The following is a 14,636-nucleotide window of genomic DNA, read 5'->3' on the forward strand; positions in this document are numbered from 1 at the left end:
ATGCCGGTAACGCGTTACTAAGTAACGCGTTACTCTAATCGGAATACTTTTCCCAGTAACTAGTATTCTAACGCGATACTATTTCCAAATCAGTAATCGGATTAAAGTTACTTATTCAAGTGACTGTGCGTTACTATTGCGTTACTACCTCATAACTTAGGCTAAATGCAGTATTTCTTTGTAATGTTCGATAGTAAACAAACATTTGTTCGCTTTTCTCGCTTGGGGAGTGACGTCAGTGCTCACGTTTTCAACACGAGGTTACTATGGAAGGCCATGCCCGCAAAAAATGGCTCTCGACTATCGCGAGATTGCAGCAGAATCGCTCACGTGTATCACGCTGATTGCACAGTGTAAACAGAAGCGTAGCCTACACAATGGAGCGAGAACAGAGATATGCGTTAAATAGCTGGAAATATAAGGATTATTTTGAGTTTGTGTCAGCAAAGGATGACAAGAACATAAATGTTGATCATTGATAAACTCAGACTCACCCAGTTTAGGATTAGGATTATATTAGGATCATATCTGAATGGTCAGGGTAGGTTTTAGGTTTTGTGAAACCACTCCTTGCTAGTTACTGTTAAATAAAGATTATATTTATTTTATTGTTTAAAAACAAGTATTTATGTTGGGTGAGGCAAAGAAAGACTCTTTATTTTGTTGTTTTAAGTTATTGTTTAAAGTTTAATTATGTAATTTAAGTTACTGTTAAAATAAAGTGAGTTTTGGCAAAACCAGTTTTCATTTTTATGTTGCGGGGGGGGGGGGGGGGGGTGCCTAGGCAGCTGCCAATAGTAACTAAAAAAGTAACTAGTAATCTAACTTAGTTACTTTTAAAATCAAGTAATCAGTAAAGTAACTAGATTACTTTTTACAGGAGTAATCAGTAATCAGAATACTTTTTCAAAGTAACTGTGGCAACACTGGACATATACCGTATGTAATGCAATTACTGAACTCTGTTGTCTTTATATCATCTACTGTGAACACTTTCCCCATTCTACAGCCCCTCCTAGGTTTGTGACACGGCTGCAGAGTGCATGTCTGCTGGAGCGAGAGGACGTCCAGTTCACCTGCTCCACACACACTACTCCTTTACCACGAATCAGGTATGGGAAAACTTGAGACGTGTTCATATGAAAAGCACTTTACAAAAACAATTTATTGTGTTTATTATTAACTTCTGTGGATTTACACTGTACTCAAACTATATTCAGGGACTGAATCTTCCAATGATACCAGCATACCATGTTAGTTACAATAGTGATAGATTCCCATTGGGATGTACCCCCTATGCATAAGTAACTACTGTAGGTGCATTAGTTTCATGGCTATGTCGCCTGGGGGCATGTGTTGGGCAGGTGGCTTAAGGAGAGCAGACAGCTGACAGACCAAAGGAAGTACCAGGTACAGAGTGACGCCCGCAGTGGCATCCTGACTCTGATCATCCACAGCCCCGGAGAGACAGACCTCGGCCTGTATGAGTGTGAGGTATGGTGTCTGTATGTGTACGAAACTCCCTCACATACAGGTCGTGAGCTTAGAATGATAAGGTTCTATCTCCGTTTAGTTCAGAGATATTGTGTGTCAACGTTTTTACATTCCATTATGTTTTGTGAGATGGAACCTTTGTATTTTATTAATGACTAACTAAAACATTTCAACAGATAATTATAACACCACACAGGCATTAATAAACACCTAATGGATCAGATTATGTAAAAAACTAAATTTTGACCAAATTGAGATAGAACCTTATAATTCTGACGTCACGAGGTGAGACTACATGATCCCTGTTGTGTTTCAGCTGTGGAACCAGCAGGGCAGTGCCAAGTGTAAAGCAGAGCTGTGCCCCGCCTTCTTACCAGTGACAGGCAGTGGGCCTGACCAACCACAGGTCATCCCCACCAAAGGTAGGAGAGTCCCAGCCAATGAATTGAAATCTCCACCTCAGACTAAAGGGAGCTAGCGTTTCTACTCGGGCCACCAGAAGTTCAGGGTTTATTGAGGAGGGATTAGGGAAGCAGCACATGCCATGGTCATTCCTTAAATCACTTCACATCACTTCACTCTACTTCACTTTAAACACTACTTTACTCAACTCAACCTCACTTTACCTCACTCTTACATTTGTTTTCACCTTCAGTCATTACCATTATGTCATGTATGTTCAGTATCAGTTGGTTCATTTCCAGATTGCCTTCTCCTCCCATTCCACTCCAAACACAAACCCCTCCAACCCTAAACACTCACCAGTCACCAGAAGCCATCAACATAGACCTCATACCCGTTACACTACATATACTGTATGTATTATCATGAAAGACATTGATACAGTTTATGTATTGGATGTTTTTGCTTGTGTTTTTTGCATCATGTTTCCAATTTCCAGACCTGAATGTGATTGGACTCAGGCATTCTCCTCCATTTGATGGATGTCCAAAAGCTTGACTAAACAGGACAGGCATAGAAATAGTTGTATAGTTCATATAGGGGCAATATCAGGACCTGGAGAGTTGATTAATTACTTAACAGCTGTAAACTATATGGGCCAGTTTCACAGACAAGGCTTAAGCCTAATCCTGGACTAAAAAGCATCTTCAATGGAGATTTTACATTGAAAGTGTGATTTAGTCCAGGACTAGGCTTAAGCCTTGTCTGTGAAACCGGCCCTAGATGTCTATATCCATGCCCATAATTATCTATATATGCAAACTTACTAAACCAAACCCATTATTATTACACAGAGAAACTATGGATTTACGCCATTTCTAGGCATAATGCTTTGATAGTACAGTAAATTACTGTATGCTGTCTCCCATGTCTAAGGTACAGTGTCAATCACTTTCCTCTAGAGCCATGAGTATAGTCATATGTACAGTATACTGTATAATGTTTTGTCTGGGTTCAGTAGTTAATACCTATATCTAGTTTTCCTTTAGACCTTTGGACACCATTCGATCATGTGAGCCCATCCATTTTCTTTAACAATCCTTCTCTCCATCCCACCACCTCTGACCACAACGTTCCACACAGAACCCTCTCCATCGTATTGTATCGTAAGTCTCCATTGAATCATAGTCACTGTACTTTGGGACCACCCAGTGCATGTGATGGAGTCCTCCTCCTTTCTCCAATGCATGCCTAGCTAACTCTTCACTCCCTCCCATACGAGATGGTCATGTGCTGGGCCTCAAGGTGCTCTATCCCCCCCACTCCCCCCCCACTCCGGGGCAATGTGATGATTTACAAACTGTGAGGTTTCTGGCAAGTCTGGAGGTAAGGTAAGACATGCACTGTTTCTGTTCCTTGTCTCGCCAAGGTAAGATAACTGTGCTTTCTTTGTTCTATAAGCTCTTATTAGGTTTCATTCAACATTAAGATTACGTGACGTTAGAATTATAAGGTTCTATCTCCATTTTTTTTTTTTTTTTTTTTTTTTACATAATCTGATCCATTAGGTGTTTATTAATGCCTGTGTGGTAATTTTTAAAATGTTGACATTTTTGAGTTAGTAATTAATAAAATACAAAGGTTCCATCTCACAGAACATAATGGAATGTAAAAACTTTGACGCTCGATATCTCTGAACTACCCTAAACGGAGATAGAACCTTCTAATTCTAAGATCACGATTAGTGAAGCATGGCTTCAAATGAAAATGATAGACTTTAAACTATATTAAAGACCAGCAATTGAAACACATATAAAGATAAGATTAACCCCCAGACCAGTAATGATAATGAATAATAGCGACACATACTATTATTATGTATATTATTATATCATATGATTAGGTTGATTCAGTGTGTTGAGTGGAACTGTATGGTTTTTCCAGATGCAGACTCAGAGGGCTGGTCCACGTCGTTAGTAAAGAAATGGCTGCAGACAGAGTTCAGCCCCACCTCCATCTGTAAAACCCTCTTTACGCCTGGGTATCCCCAACGGTGAGCACACCCCTACATGTACATATCAACCCTGTGATGTATCCGTTGTACTCTATCACTGAACAGTCTAACTGTATACATAGTACAACATATACCACATATCCAAAACTCAATGAACTATCATATAATAATGTATTACATTTCTAAAGTGTTCAGACCTGGTAGAGCTACACAGTTAACACTTAACATAACATTGTAATGTGCTTGTATGTGTTATAAAACACCTCGATATGATCTCCTATCTCTGCAGAGCTGAGGGCAGTCCAGAGGGTTCAGGCCCCGCTGCCACAGAACACGTGGAGCAGTCTCATGTGGAGACAGTGGAGGAGCATCAAGCTCCCGTCGAGAACGAGGAGGAACTATATGTCACAGTACCTATACAAGAAATACCAGAAGGTTAGACCACACTCACATTCTGGTCAATCTAATTGGGAGGAAAACCACTGATATGAGTGATCTCACTGAATGACTTCACTTCCTGTTCCTCCCCAGCTCCTCCCTCCATCCAGGTGCCCACTGAGGACGTGTGTGTGGAGCCTGGCCAAGCAGCCGCCTTCACTGCCATCATCACAGGGCGGCCCACCCCTGAGATTCAGTGGTACAAGGTAGGGGGGGCGCTTTACACACCCTCAGCCCCAACATACATCCATTTAGCAACAGAGCTATACTGCATGTTGATGGATTGCGTTTCCCGCCTTGCTGTTTTTGTATACCTCTCCATTGCTGTGGCCAATGTGCTGTATTATTGAAAATCTGTGGTGAGATCTCAAACATGCCGCGCATGCAAGAAGGCCGAAGAATATTTCTGAGATAGAGGTGTTCTGCCAGGAAAGAATGGGGAAAAATTCCCAAAACAAGAATTGAAAGACTCTTGCAGTTTGCGAGCTGTTATAGTTGCCTAAGGAGGAATTACAATGTACTAGCTGACAGGGTTCCCAAACGTTTGCACAAGGCCTTTTTCCTTGTTTTATTATTTTAAAACTGTAAAAAGTTGATAAATGTTTTTTTATCTTGCTTTAAAATGTGTTGAAATGTGTCATGTTTACTTTGTACCATTTAGAGGTTAGGTTTTTGCTTCTTTTCACTTCAGATATTAATTGTAAAAGGCATTTTGACTAAGGGTGCCCACATTTTTGTACCCCACTGTATGTGTCTGTGACTATATCTCATGTGATTGGAGGATGGGGAAGAGCTTCCGGTCAATGAGCACATGGAGCTGGTGCAGCATGGTGCCCGCTGCTCCCTGACCGTGTTGAGCCCGGAGAGCCAGGACACTGGCATCTACACCTGCTTCGCCTACAACGCCTCAGGATACACCTCCTGCCAGGCCCAGCTCACAGTGGAGGAAGGTGGGACCTCAATACTAATTGACACCTTTGTAGTGGTTTTATATCATGTTATACTGAGAAATGTAAGTCTCTCTACAGTTTGGCGAAGCTAGCACTCAAGGAAGGCCCATTTCCTTCCTGTAAGGGATGTGCCAAGATCTGTGGCGCAGTGAATAATTCTGACTATGGACAGGGCCCATAACTTATGTAATCACAGATTTGTATAATATGATTGGTTCCCAAGAATGGTGACCTCATGACCAAGGACAGTTCTATAAATATGAGTCCCAGCCATCGTTGGGGGCTTTTTACTTCCTGCTTGTTTCTGGCTATTGGGCTATTGCTTCTTGCTTAATGGTCTGCTCATTTATCTCTGCGCTCATGTAAACTTGGCTTAATAAAAGGCCTCTTTGGAGACAATTGATCTAAGTTCTACTAAATCTATTAAGAATCAATTATATCCACGACACCTTCAACTACACTTCTGCTATTTTTGAGTTTGAACTAGCTGGCTGATGGCATAACAGGACAGGACAAGACAAGTATAGAGCCTACCAGTGAAACCTATGTCAGATTTAGTTCTAACTACTATATCTAAAAGAAGTGTATTCCAATCTGAAACCAACATTAAGGCACTGACGTTAGCTCTGGCTAACAACCTGTCTGTGACGTTGTGGTTGTGATCATCTTTAGGTCCACTGGATTCGCAGGAGAGAGAGGTGGAGCTAGGGAAGAGGAGGAAGCTGTTCTCTGTGTATGATGTCCATGAGGAAATAGGAAGGTAAACACACTATCTTGACGTGACTATTTGACAATGCAGTGCTGTTGCTATGAAACTGTGGAGGCAAGGTTCCTCTAAAGAACCTCCTTTGCTTCCACATGAACTAAAGGAAACAAGCAAAGGAAACCACTTCAGAGTGATAGGCCATAGCCATTTGTCTCTTCTGAAGTGTGCTGTACATTATATGAATGAGCCCCATTGTCCTCCATCCTTTCTCTGTGCCTGTAGAGGTACGTTTGGGGTGGTGAAGCGCGTCACCCACAGGAGGACCGGAGAGGGCTTTGCTGCCAAGTTCCTGCCCTTGAGGAGCAGTGTGAGGACCAGGGCCTTCCAGGAGAGGGACCTGCTCTCCCGCCTGGCCCACCCCAGAGTGGCCTGTCTGTTGGACTTCTTTTGCACGCGCCGCACCTTGGTCCTGGTCACTGAAGTGTATCCTTCCTTCCCCACAATAGTTATAATAGGATGTGTACATGGTAATGATGTGATACAGTGCTTGACCAATATGATTTGACAATGCTTATGTTATCAGTGTGTATCAACATGTATTCTATTAAGATTATATAAACCAAAAACGTCTTTAACTCTGTTCCTAGCTGCTCCTCTCATAGCCTTCTTGACCATTTGCTGCTGAAGGGATCAGTCAGTGAGAGAGAGGTGAAACTTTAAGAACCTAAGTTATTCAACTAACTTGCTCTGTTGTATTATTAGTAATCAAATGACGATCGTCTTCATAGTATTTAGTAATAGTGAATTTCTGTATTTTCATCATCAGGTCTGCATGTATATTCAGCAAATATTGGAGGGTGTTGGTCACATTCACAGCATGAACATCCTTCATCTGGATATCAAAGTAAGCTCTCCTTCATCACAATGAATTGAAAACATTGTTGAAATCAATTTAAACATTCCACCTATTGTAATGTTTTCATCTTAACACTTCAGAGAGTTTTGGGATTATAATATATTACTCGCCTGTATCTTAATGTTTGATTCAAACAGCCGGACAATATCCTGATGGTGTTCCCCCCCAAAGACGAGATCAAGATCTGTGACTTTGGCTTCTGTCAGGAGATAGACTCTTCCAGACACCATTACAGCAAGTTCGGCACACCAGAGTTTGTGGCTCCTGAGATCGTACACCAAGAGCCTGTCACTTCAGCAACTGACATCTGGTGAGCTGTGTCACAGTCTTTTTTGAGACTGTGTGGTATGGATTTCATATTATAAGGGAAAATATGATGATTGATCATAATAGAAATGTTTATCGTTTCTTTGTTAGGTCTGTTGGTGTTTTGGCCTACCTATGGTGAGTATGCGATAATTCTAATTTGGAACAGAGAAGTTTGTGAGTGAGACATAATGTCATCATGCAGTGGAGGTAGAACACATGTTTGATATCATTCCTCATTCCATTCCATGCATCTAATAAATCGAATCTAATCTAATTACAATTACAATGATTGTGTAATACTTGGTAACTTCTGTATCACAGAGAACAGTCCTGTTGATTATTTATTCCATGCTGTATCCTAACAGCCTGATGTGCCGTTGTCCGTTTGTCGGGGAGACGGACCGTGCCACCTTGCTGAGGGTGGGGGAGGGGACGCTGAACTGGGACGCCCCTGACGTCACCTACAGGAGCAGCCAGGCCCAGGACCTCCTCCGCATGGTCCTGAAACCAGACCCAGAGTAAGAAACCCAATACATTGTGAGGCAGTTTCCCGCCGGACACATATTAAGTCTAGTTCTGGACTAAACCACACTTTCAATTGAGTGAGAGTTCCGGGAACCCGGTCCTGTATGTCACATTTGAATATACAGTGTAAACAGTGTCTAACACTCACTTCTTCATAGTGAATAGGAGCTCTAGTCTAGCTGAGTGTAATGGTAAGATAGATTGATTATGAGATCCTCTCTGCTCTCCTTAGGAAGCGACCAAGTGCCTATGAGTGTCTGTGCCATGACTGGTTTCAGGTAAGGTGTATTGTATATCATTGGTCCCATTGTTTTCAGTCATGCTCAGTAGGGTAAAAAGACTCATCATGTATGATGCACACTGTTTCATTATGTTGTCAGGGTGAGTATGAAGAGGACGAGACTGATTACATCAATACAAGGAATCTGAAAGTCTTCATCTCAAGGAGGAAATGGCAGGTACAATAGGCCATTTGCAATCGCGTTTTAATTTACTTTGAGAGTCTCACTCACCATGTAGATACTGTATACATTGTATGTATAGTAATAGGTGATTATCTGCACAGCTCTTTCTAACCAATCCCCCCCCCCCCAGCGTTCTCTGACCTGCCTGGCCTCTGTGTTAACCCTGAGGCCCATCCCTGAGCTGCTGGATGCTCCGCCACATGAAACATCGGTCACCGCCCCTCGGGACCCCCACGAGCCCAGCAGCACCTCCCCCAGCAGCGGCTCCTCCTCCGAGTACGACGAGGCCGACGCCTGGGACACTTTCCAGCACTGCAGCGCCACTGAGGTGGAGGAAGACGAGGAGGAGGAGGAAGACTACGACACCCTCATGGAAAGAGCCAGGATCCCAGAACCTTTCGACACACTCCGATTTGAGGAAGAGGAAGAGGAGGAGGAGGGGACGATGGGGGAGGAGGAGGGGGAGATGGGGGGACGGCGGAGGAGCGTGTTGGAGAGGAGTGTGAGCAGGCAGTCCGTAGAGTCGGATGTCTCGCGGCAGCAAACCCCGCAGAGGGAGCGTAGGGTCAGCAGGGACAGCAGTCCGTCTTTGTACCTCTCCGAAGGGGATGAGGGCTCCGGGAGTGAGGGGGGGCGTATCCCCAGGGGCAGCCTGATCCGCAGCACTTTCTACAACTCCCAGCAGCTCTCGCCTATGTCTGCACGCCACATGACCCTCAGGGACAAGTTCCAGGCCAAGAAACAGGAGAGGGGCCGCAAGCCATTCCGTAGCAGCCTCTCCAGCCGCCTCAATGAGCCCCTTATCGAGTATGTGGAGGACGAGGCAGAGACCAACAACCGCAGTCAGAGGCGGGGATCATTGCAGGCGTCCATGCTCAAGTCCTGCTCTTTTGACAGTGGGGTCGGCCTCTCCCATCCCAACGCCCCTCCGCAAAGGAGGAGCAGGTCACTAGACGAGTACTCCAGACGCTCACCAGGGTCAGCAAAGCGCAGAGAACCGGTTGAGAAAGAGCCCGCTTTGAGTTTTAAAGAGGATTTCACTGACGATGAGGCAGAGGATACCTTGGATGTTTCCCCAAGGAGGTCTCCCCAGCCTGCTGTCGTCAGAGGGAGAAGAGGTTCAATTGCTCCCGTTCAGGGGAGGTTAGGGGAAACGTTTCCCCCTGTTGGCTCAGTGGATTCCCACTGGGCTGAAAGGATGTTCACCAGGGCAGAGCAGGGAGGGGGAGAGGAGGCGGAGTACCTCGCTGGTTCCCAGTGCTCCTTGTCTGAGTCGTTGGTCCTGGAGCAGGGCTCTGAGGCCTCCAGCAGACTGGGCTCCTGTGAGGAGCTGAGCCACGGCCGCCTTGTTGGCACACACAGACACAGGGAAGGGGATAAGTACGACGACCAGGAGGAGCCCCTGATATCTCCGTCCCCCTGCTCCTTCCAGCAGGGCTCAGAGGCTGAGGACACTGATCAGGAACCCATACACAGGCGTGGCCTTTTGCAGATCCCACAGAGGACAACCACCACACACCCCAACCAGAACTCGACCGGCAGAAACAACGGTTCACTGGAGAGGAAGATCCTTCCGGTGAAACCCAGTCCCAGTCTTTCCTTCCGTGCCCCAGAGAGGCCCCCGAGGGCCAGCGACCCCATCAAAGAGGGGGTACTCCAGAGGCATGCCTCCGCCCCAGCCCTCGAGGCCGCCAAACCGCCCACGGGGAAGTCCCCCAAGATTGGGCTCCTGAAGATCTTCCGCAGGCAGTCCTGGACGGGCCATTCCTACTCCCAGCTGGAGGGCTCAGAGATGGGGCCCACGCTGGGGGAGATCATGCAGCCTCAAACCCCCACCATGTCTCTCAGGAAGAAGATGAGGGCATCTGCTTCCAGTCTCACCAAGCTTTTCACTAGATCCTCCAGTAAGGAGGACTTGAAAAAGGGAGGTGAGCTGCTGTCCACTCTTTCTCTGTTCTATTTGAAACACATTTAAGTGGACAATGTTGAGACATTCAATGCAACATGAATTACTGCTTCAATGAGCTTGTCAATATAAATCCCTCATAGTGTTTGTTGTATAATGTTTGTCCTTTGCGCCTACAGGGCCGATTGTAAAGGGATCATCTCCTGTCCCAGCGGAGAAAGAACCAAGTCCTGACCTGGAAAGCCCTAAGAAGAAGACCTCCAAACTCTTCTCAAAATTCAAAATACCTGTATTCAAGAAGACCAAAGGTACAGTGTGGACTTCACTATTATGTATCGATGCCCGTTTCAAGCAGGAGAGAGACCTTTATTGTTTCTCTACCAGTGTAATTGTGTATCTGTGTATACTATAGAGTACTGTAGAGGATCTCTCTATGGTTGTCTCCTTCTCTCTCCAGAGCTGCCTGTTCGTCCCAGCAGGCCTGATGTAAACCATCTGGATGGAGGTGGAGTTCTGCTGGTCTGGAGACCAATGCCGTCCCGCGACCCAGTGGTCTACTGTGTACAGTACAGCACAGATGGTAAGAAATACTGTACAACTGAAAGATTACACACACACACACACACACACACACACACACACACACACACACAGCCTTTCAGCAAATATGACATTGTCAATTGAAATTGGACTGTGTTACCAGGTTTGGAACTTCACCTGTTGCAAATGTTTTATGCATTAGTTTGATAAAGAGAGATGTGTTCAATAATATACAAACTGTACAGTAATCCCTATCTATGCCTTGTTCTACCACAGGTGGGGAGTGGAGATTGCTGTCGGAGGAGGAGACGGACAGTTGCTATGTGGTGAAGGACTTGCCCAGAGGAGCCGGATATGTGTTCAGGGTGGGCTGCGTCAGCAAGACAGGGGCAGGACCCTTCAGTGACCCCTCACCCCCTGTTGTCATGGCAACCCATCCTGAAGGCAGGGACATGATAAAGATTGTTGTCTTTGGCTCTAAGTAGTGTTTGTATTAAGTGTTTGTCAATTAAAGTTGTTTGATATGCTGTTTTAGGTCTGTAACTGGCCAGACATAACAAGTCTCCTCTGTTCTACAGAGGTTCACATTCCTCTCATCCAGACTGAGTCCCCGGGGTCTAAAACTGATGGTTCAGGAAAGCCGCCTACCCACAAGACCTACAGCTTCCTCTCAGAGATTAACAGGTACTTGCCTGTCACTGCTGGGTTTAGGAATGTTCCAGCTTTCTCTTTGCAAAATAATCCTAGCTCTTTCATCACTACACACCTGAGCACACTAATGTGCACAGTACTTCCATCTCACTTACTTGCGATGACTGTGTTCCACTTACTAGGCGAAATGTACTTATTTACAGTCTGTTTCTCTGGATAAAAGTGTCTACTTTGACTCCAATGTGAATGTAAAGTCTGACCACCTCCCACCTTGATCTGTCTTAGGGGTCGTTTCAGCGTGGTGACCCAGTGTCAGGACGAGCAGAACCAGCAGCTGTTGGCTGCCAAGATAACCCCCTACAGGCCGGAGCAGAGGCAGCTGGTTCTGAGGGAGTACCAGCTTCTGAAGAGGCTCCATCACCCACACCTGGTGCAGCTGCACACGGCCTACATCACCCCTCGCTACCTGGTGCTCGTAGAGGAGCTGTGTGCAGGGAGGGAGCTGCTCTATAACCTGGCTGAGAGGTGAGTCATATGCACACAGCACCAAATGAGTCACTGCTGTACTGTATGTTATAGCTCTGACGTAATGGGGTTTTGGTGGTGATTGTCAAATTAGAAGTACCGTAGTTGATGCATACATAGTATATGTGTAATGTAAATAAATATTAATCTATTTTATTTGGTGAAGACCATTATGTCGGAGAAAGAGTGTTAGACTACACATACAATAATTCCACACCAATGTGCTCTCTCTCTCTCTCCCTCTCCCTCTCTCTCTCTCTCCCCCTCTCTTTTCCTCTCTCTCTCTCCCTCTCTCTCTTCCTCTCTCTCCCTCTCTCTCTCTCTCTCCCTCCCTCTCTCTCTCTCTCTCCCTCTCTCTCTTCCTCTCTCTCTCTCTCCCTCTCTCTCTCTTCCTCTCTCTCTCTCTCTCCCTCTCTCTCTCTCCCTCTCCCTCCCTCTCTCTCTCCCTCTCTCTCTCCCTCTCTCTCTCCCTCTCTCTCTCTCTCTCTCTCTCTCTCTCTCTCTCTCTCTCTCCCCCTCTTCCTCTGGTTGTCTCCACACAGAGACGTGTATGCAGAGATGCACGTGGCGGAGCTGCTGGCTCAGATCCTGAGTGCTGTGGACTACCTCCACGGCCGCCGCGTCATCCACCTGGACCTCAAGTCTGACAACATGCTGGTGACCGACCGGAACGTTCTGAAGATCGTGGACCTTGGCTCTGCTCAGTCCTTCACCCCCGGACAGACGCTCAACATCGAGCACATCCAAGGGCTGTCCGAGAACAAAGGTACGTATCCAAATAAAGCGATGTGGCATTCACTCAATTTGAAATTGGTACTTTTATTGGCTTAAAATAACATTGACATTCTGGTTGTCATGGCCTTCATCAGAATCCACCAGCAAAGGTACGACCAAGGGAGGATAGACGGACGGACGAATATTTCGCTAACTTCACTCCACCACTTCACTCTCAGTTCTTCTTAGCTATCATACCACACTTGAGTCCATTTTATCTTCACTTTATAATTTCATTGATATTTGTAATGAATTTATTAAATGTTATATTGACGTTTGTTTGAAGAAAAATTATATTCTAATACATGATACATAAGTTATACGATACATTTCATACTTAAATATGACATTTCCAATGTACAGTAAACAAAACTATTTTTATGAAGAATGTCCTTTGTGTACCTGTCTTGTCAGTTTACATTGTCCTTCCTAAAGCTCCGGAAATCCTGGAGGGACAGGGAGTTGGACCTGAAACCGACATCTGGGCTATTGGAGTTCTGGTTTTTATTATGTAAGTACAGACAGGTCAATGTGGGTTTCATGGTCAGCTGTTCTGCAATGATTGATAAATTATACATTTTGTGTCGATGCTTGTTTCAGTTTCTGTTTGACTGTTTACAAGCATTGCTTTATGTTTATTGTTGCCTTCAAATCCATCAGTATTGTCTCCATCAGTGACCGTCCTTCCCCTCTAGGTTGAGTGCAGACAACCCCTTCCATTCAGACCTCAACTGGGAGAGGGACAGAAACATCAAGAAGGGGAAGATCCAGTTTGGCCGCTGTTACCCAGGACTGTCAGAGGGAGCCATCAACATCATGAAGAATACCATGAACAACAAGGCCTGGTGAGTGGGTCTAGCTGTCCACGTCTGAGTCATCCAGGGGCCTCATTTATAGAAAGTACTCAGATCAAATGTTGATCTTACCCGTGTCGTACGTAGAAAACCATGTCAACGTAGTGATTTATACAATTTCAACGTGAGTCAATTTGACCGTGGAAACGATCGTAGCTCTACGTCGAGTATTGACCTTGCGTACGCACATTACCTACTGGTTATGCGGAGTTATTACAGGAATGTGAGCCGCACTGCCTACTGTAATTCATGCAAGTGGCTCGTAAGAAAATTAACAATGTTGTTATCAGCCGAGAAAACGAGTTTAATTCAAGATTTAAAAGGAACTGATGTTTATGATTGTATTTCAGTCTTCCTTTATATCCCTCCGGAGCTGTCTATCTCCCCTTCAACATGCCTAGTGCGTTCCACAACGGACCTTGCCCGGCCACGCGCTAAATTATACTGGATTTTCTCCGGTGTCTGGGAGTTTGCAAAGGGAGTTCGCAGCCATATAAGAATAAGACCACCTGATAAGAATAAGACCATTATATTATTACAGTATAAGCAGCACTCGAGTTGAGGGGGGATGGCATCCCCCCAGAAATAAAAACATTCAAAATCGCCCCCCTCTTTCCATACTTTATGTCATTTTATCAATGAACGTGGTATTACTGCTATTTCAAGGTGCGAGGGGGCACGCACACATGCAATGACATTTTTACCAAGTTACTGACACTGAAGTCACTGACGCTGAGGAGATGCTAAAATTGTCCTCATATGATAAAATCCACCACCTCCCCTGATTTTCTTTTACAACTTGAGTACTGAGTATAAGCATGTGCCTGGTTAGTTGTTTACATTTACATTTTTGGCATTTAGCAGACGCCTTATTCCAAAGCGACTTACAATCAATACATTTGAATACTAAGCATGTGAATCAGCAATCCATCATTCGTTGCAGGAAGAGTAATCTAGCTCGGGCTCGTAGCCTTTTTTTTAAATTTTTTTTATTATTATTATTTTTTTTTTACTGGAGAAACTGAGAAACAGTACAAGGGGGGCAATAGAAGTTCTTAGGGACGTCGTGCCCCGCGGTGGCGTAGCGGTCTAAGCACTGGCCACTAGTGCAAGCTGCCCACCGGGGACTGGGATCGAATCCCGGTCTCGCCAGATCCGGATATGGCCG

The 14,636-nt window shown here is 45.1% G+C and overlaps 1 protein-coding gene across 1 annotated transcript in view; it reads left to right on the forward strand.

The window, feature by feature from the left end:
* Window positions 1-14,636, forward strand: part of obscna (obscurin, cytoskeletal calmodulin and titin-interacting RhoGEF a) — a gene marked incomplete at both ends in the record, with an annotated part of 43,274 nt that overhangs the window by 27,143 nt on the left and 1,495 nt on the right. Inside the window, 25 exons of the mRNA XM_080527656.1 lie at window positions 1,010-1,112; window positions 1,365-1,494; window positions 1,811-1,916; window positions 3,841-3,949; window positions 4,200-4,345; window positions 4,442-4,554; window positions 5,130-5,298; window positions 5,971-6,058; window positions 6,287-6,487; window positions 6,652-6,712; window positions 6,831-6,908; window positions 7,058-7,230; window positions 7,338-7,364; window positions 7,595-7,747; window positions 7,987-8,032; window positions 8,135-8,212; window positions 8,349-10,146; window positions 10,304-10,432; window positions 10,582-10,704; window positions 10,941-11,108; window positions 11,243-11,348; window positions 11,601-11,840; window positions 12,383-12,606; window positions 13,029-13,125; window positions 13,310-13,459. Coding sequence (XP_080383782.1) covers window positions 1,010-1,112; window positions 1,365-1,494; window positions 1,811-1,916; window positions 3,841-3,949; window positions 4,200-4,345; window positions 4,442-4,554; window positions 5,130-5,298; window positions 5,971-6,058; window positions 6,287-6,487; window positions 6,652-6,712; window positions 6,831-6,908; window positions 7,058-7,230; window positions 7,338-7,364; window positions 7,595-7,747; window positions 7,987-8,032; window positions 8,135-8,212; window positions 8,349-10,146; window positions 10,304-10,432; window positions 10,582-10,704; window positions 10,941-11,108; window positions 11,243-11,348; window positions 11,601-11,840; window positions 12,383-12,606; window positions 13,029-13,125; window positions 13,310-13,459 — 4,816 coding nt within the window. The remainder of the gene's footprint in view (window positions 1-1,009; window positions 1,113-1,364; window positions 1,495-1,810; window positions 1,917-3,840; window positions 3,950-4,199; window positions 4,346-4,441; window positions 4,555-5,129; window positions 5,299-5,970; window positions 6,059-6,286; window positions 6,488-6,651; window positions 6,713-6,830; window positions 6,909-7,057; window positions 7,231-7,337; window positions 7,365-7,594; window positions 7,748-7,986; window positions 8,033-8,134; window positions 8,213-8,348; window positions 10,147-10,303; window positions 10,433-10,581; window positions 10,705-10,940; window positions 11,109-11,242; window positions 11,349-11,600; window positions 11,841-12,382; window positions 12,607-13,028; window positions 13,126-13,309; window positions 13,460-14,636) is intronic.

This window comes from Nansenia antarctica (genome assembly GCF_963989245.1).
Source record: "Nansenia antarctica genome assembly, chromosome: 1".
Classification (NCBI taxonomy): domain Eukaryota; kingdom Metazoa; phylum Chordata; class Actinopteri; order Argentiniformes; family Microstomatidae; genus Nansenia; species Nansenia antarctica.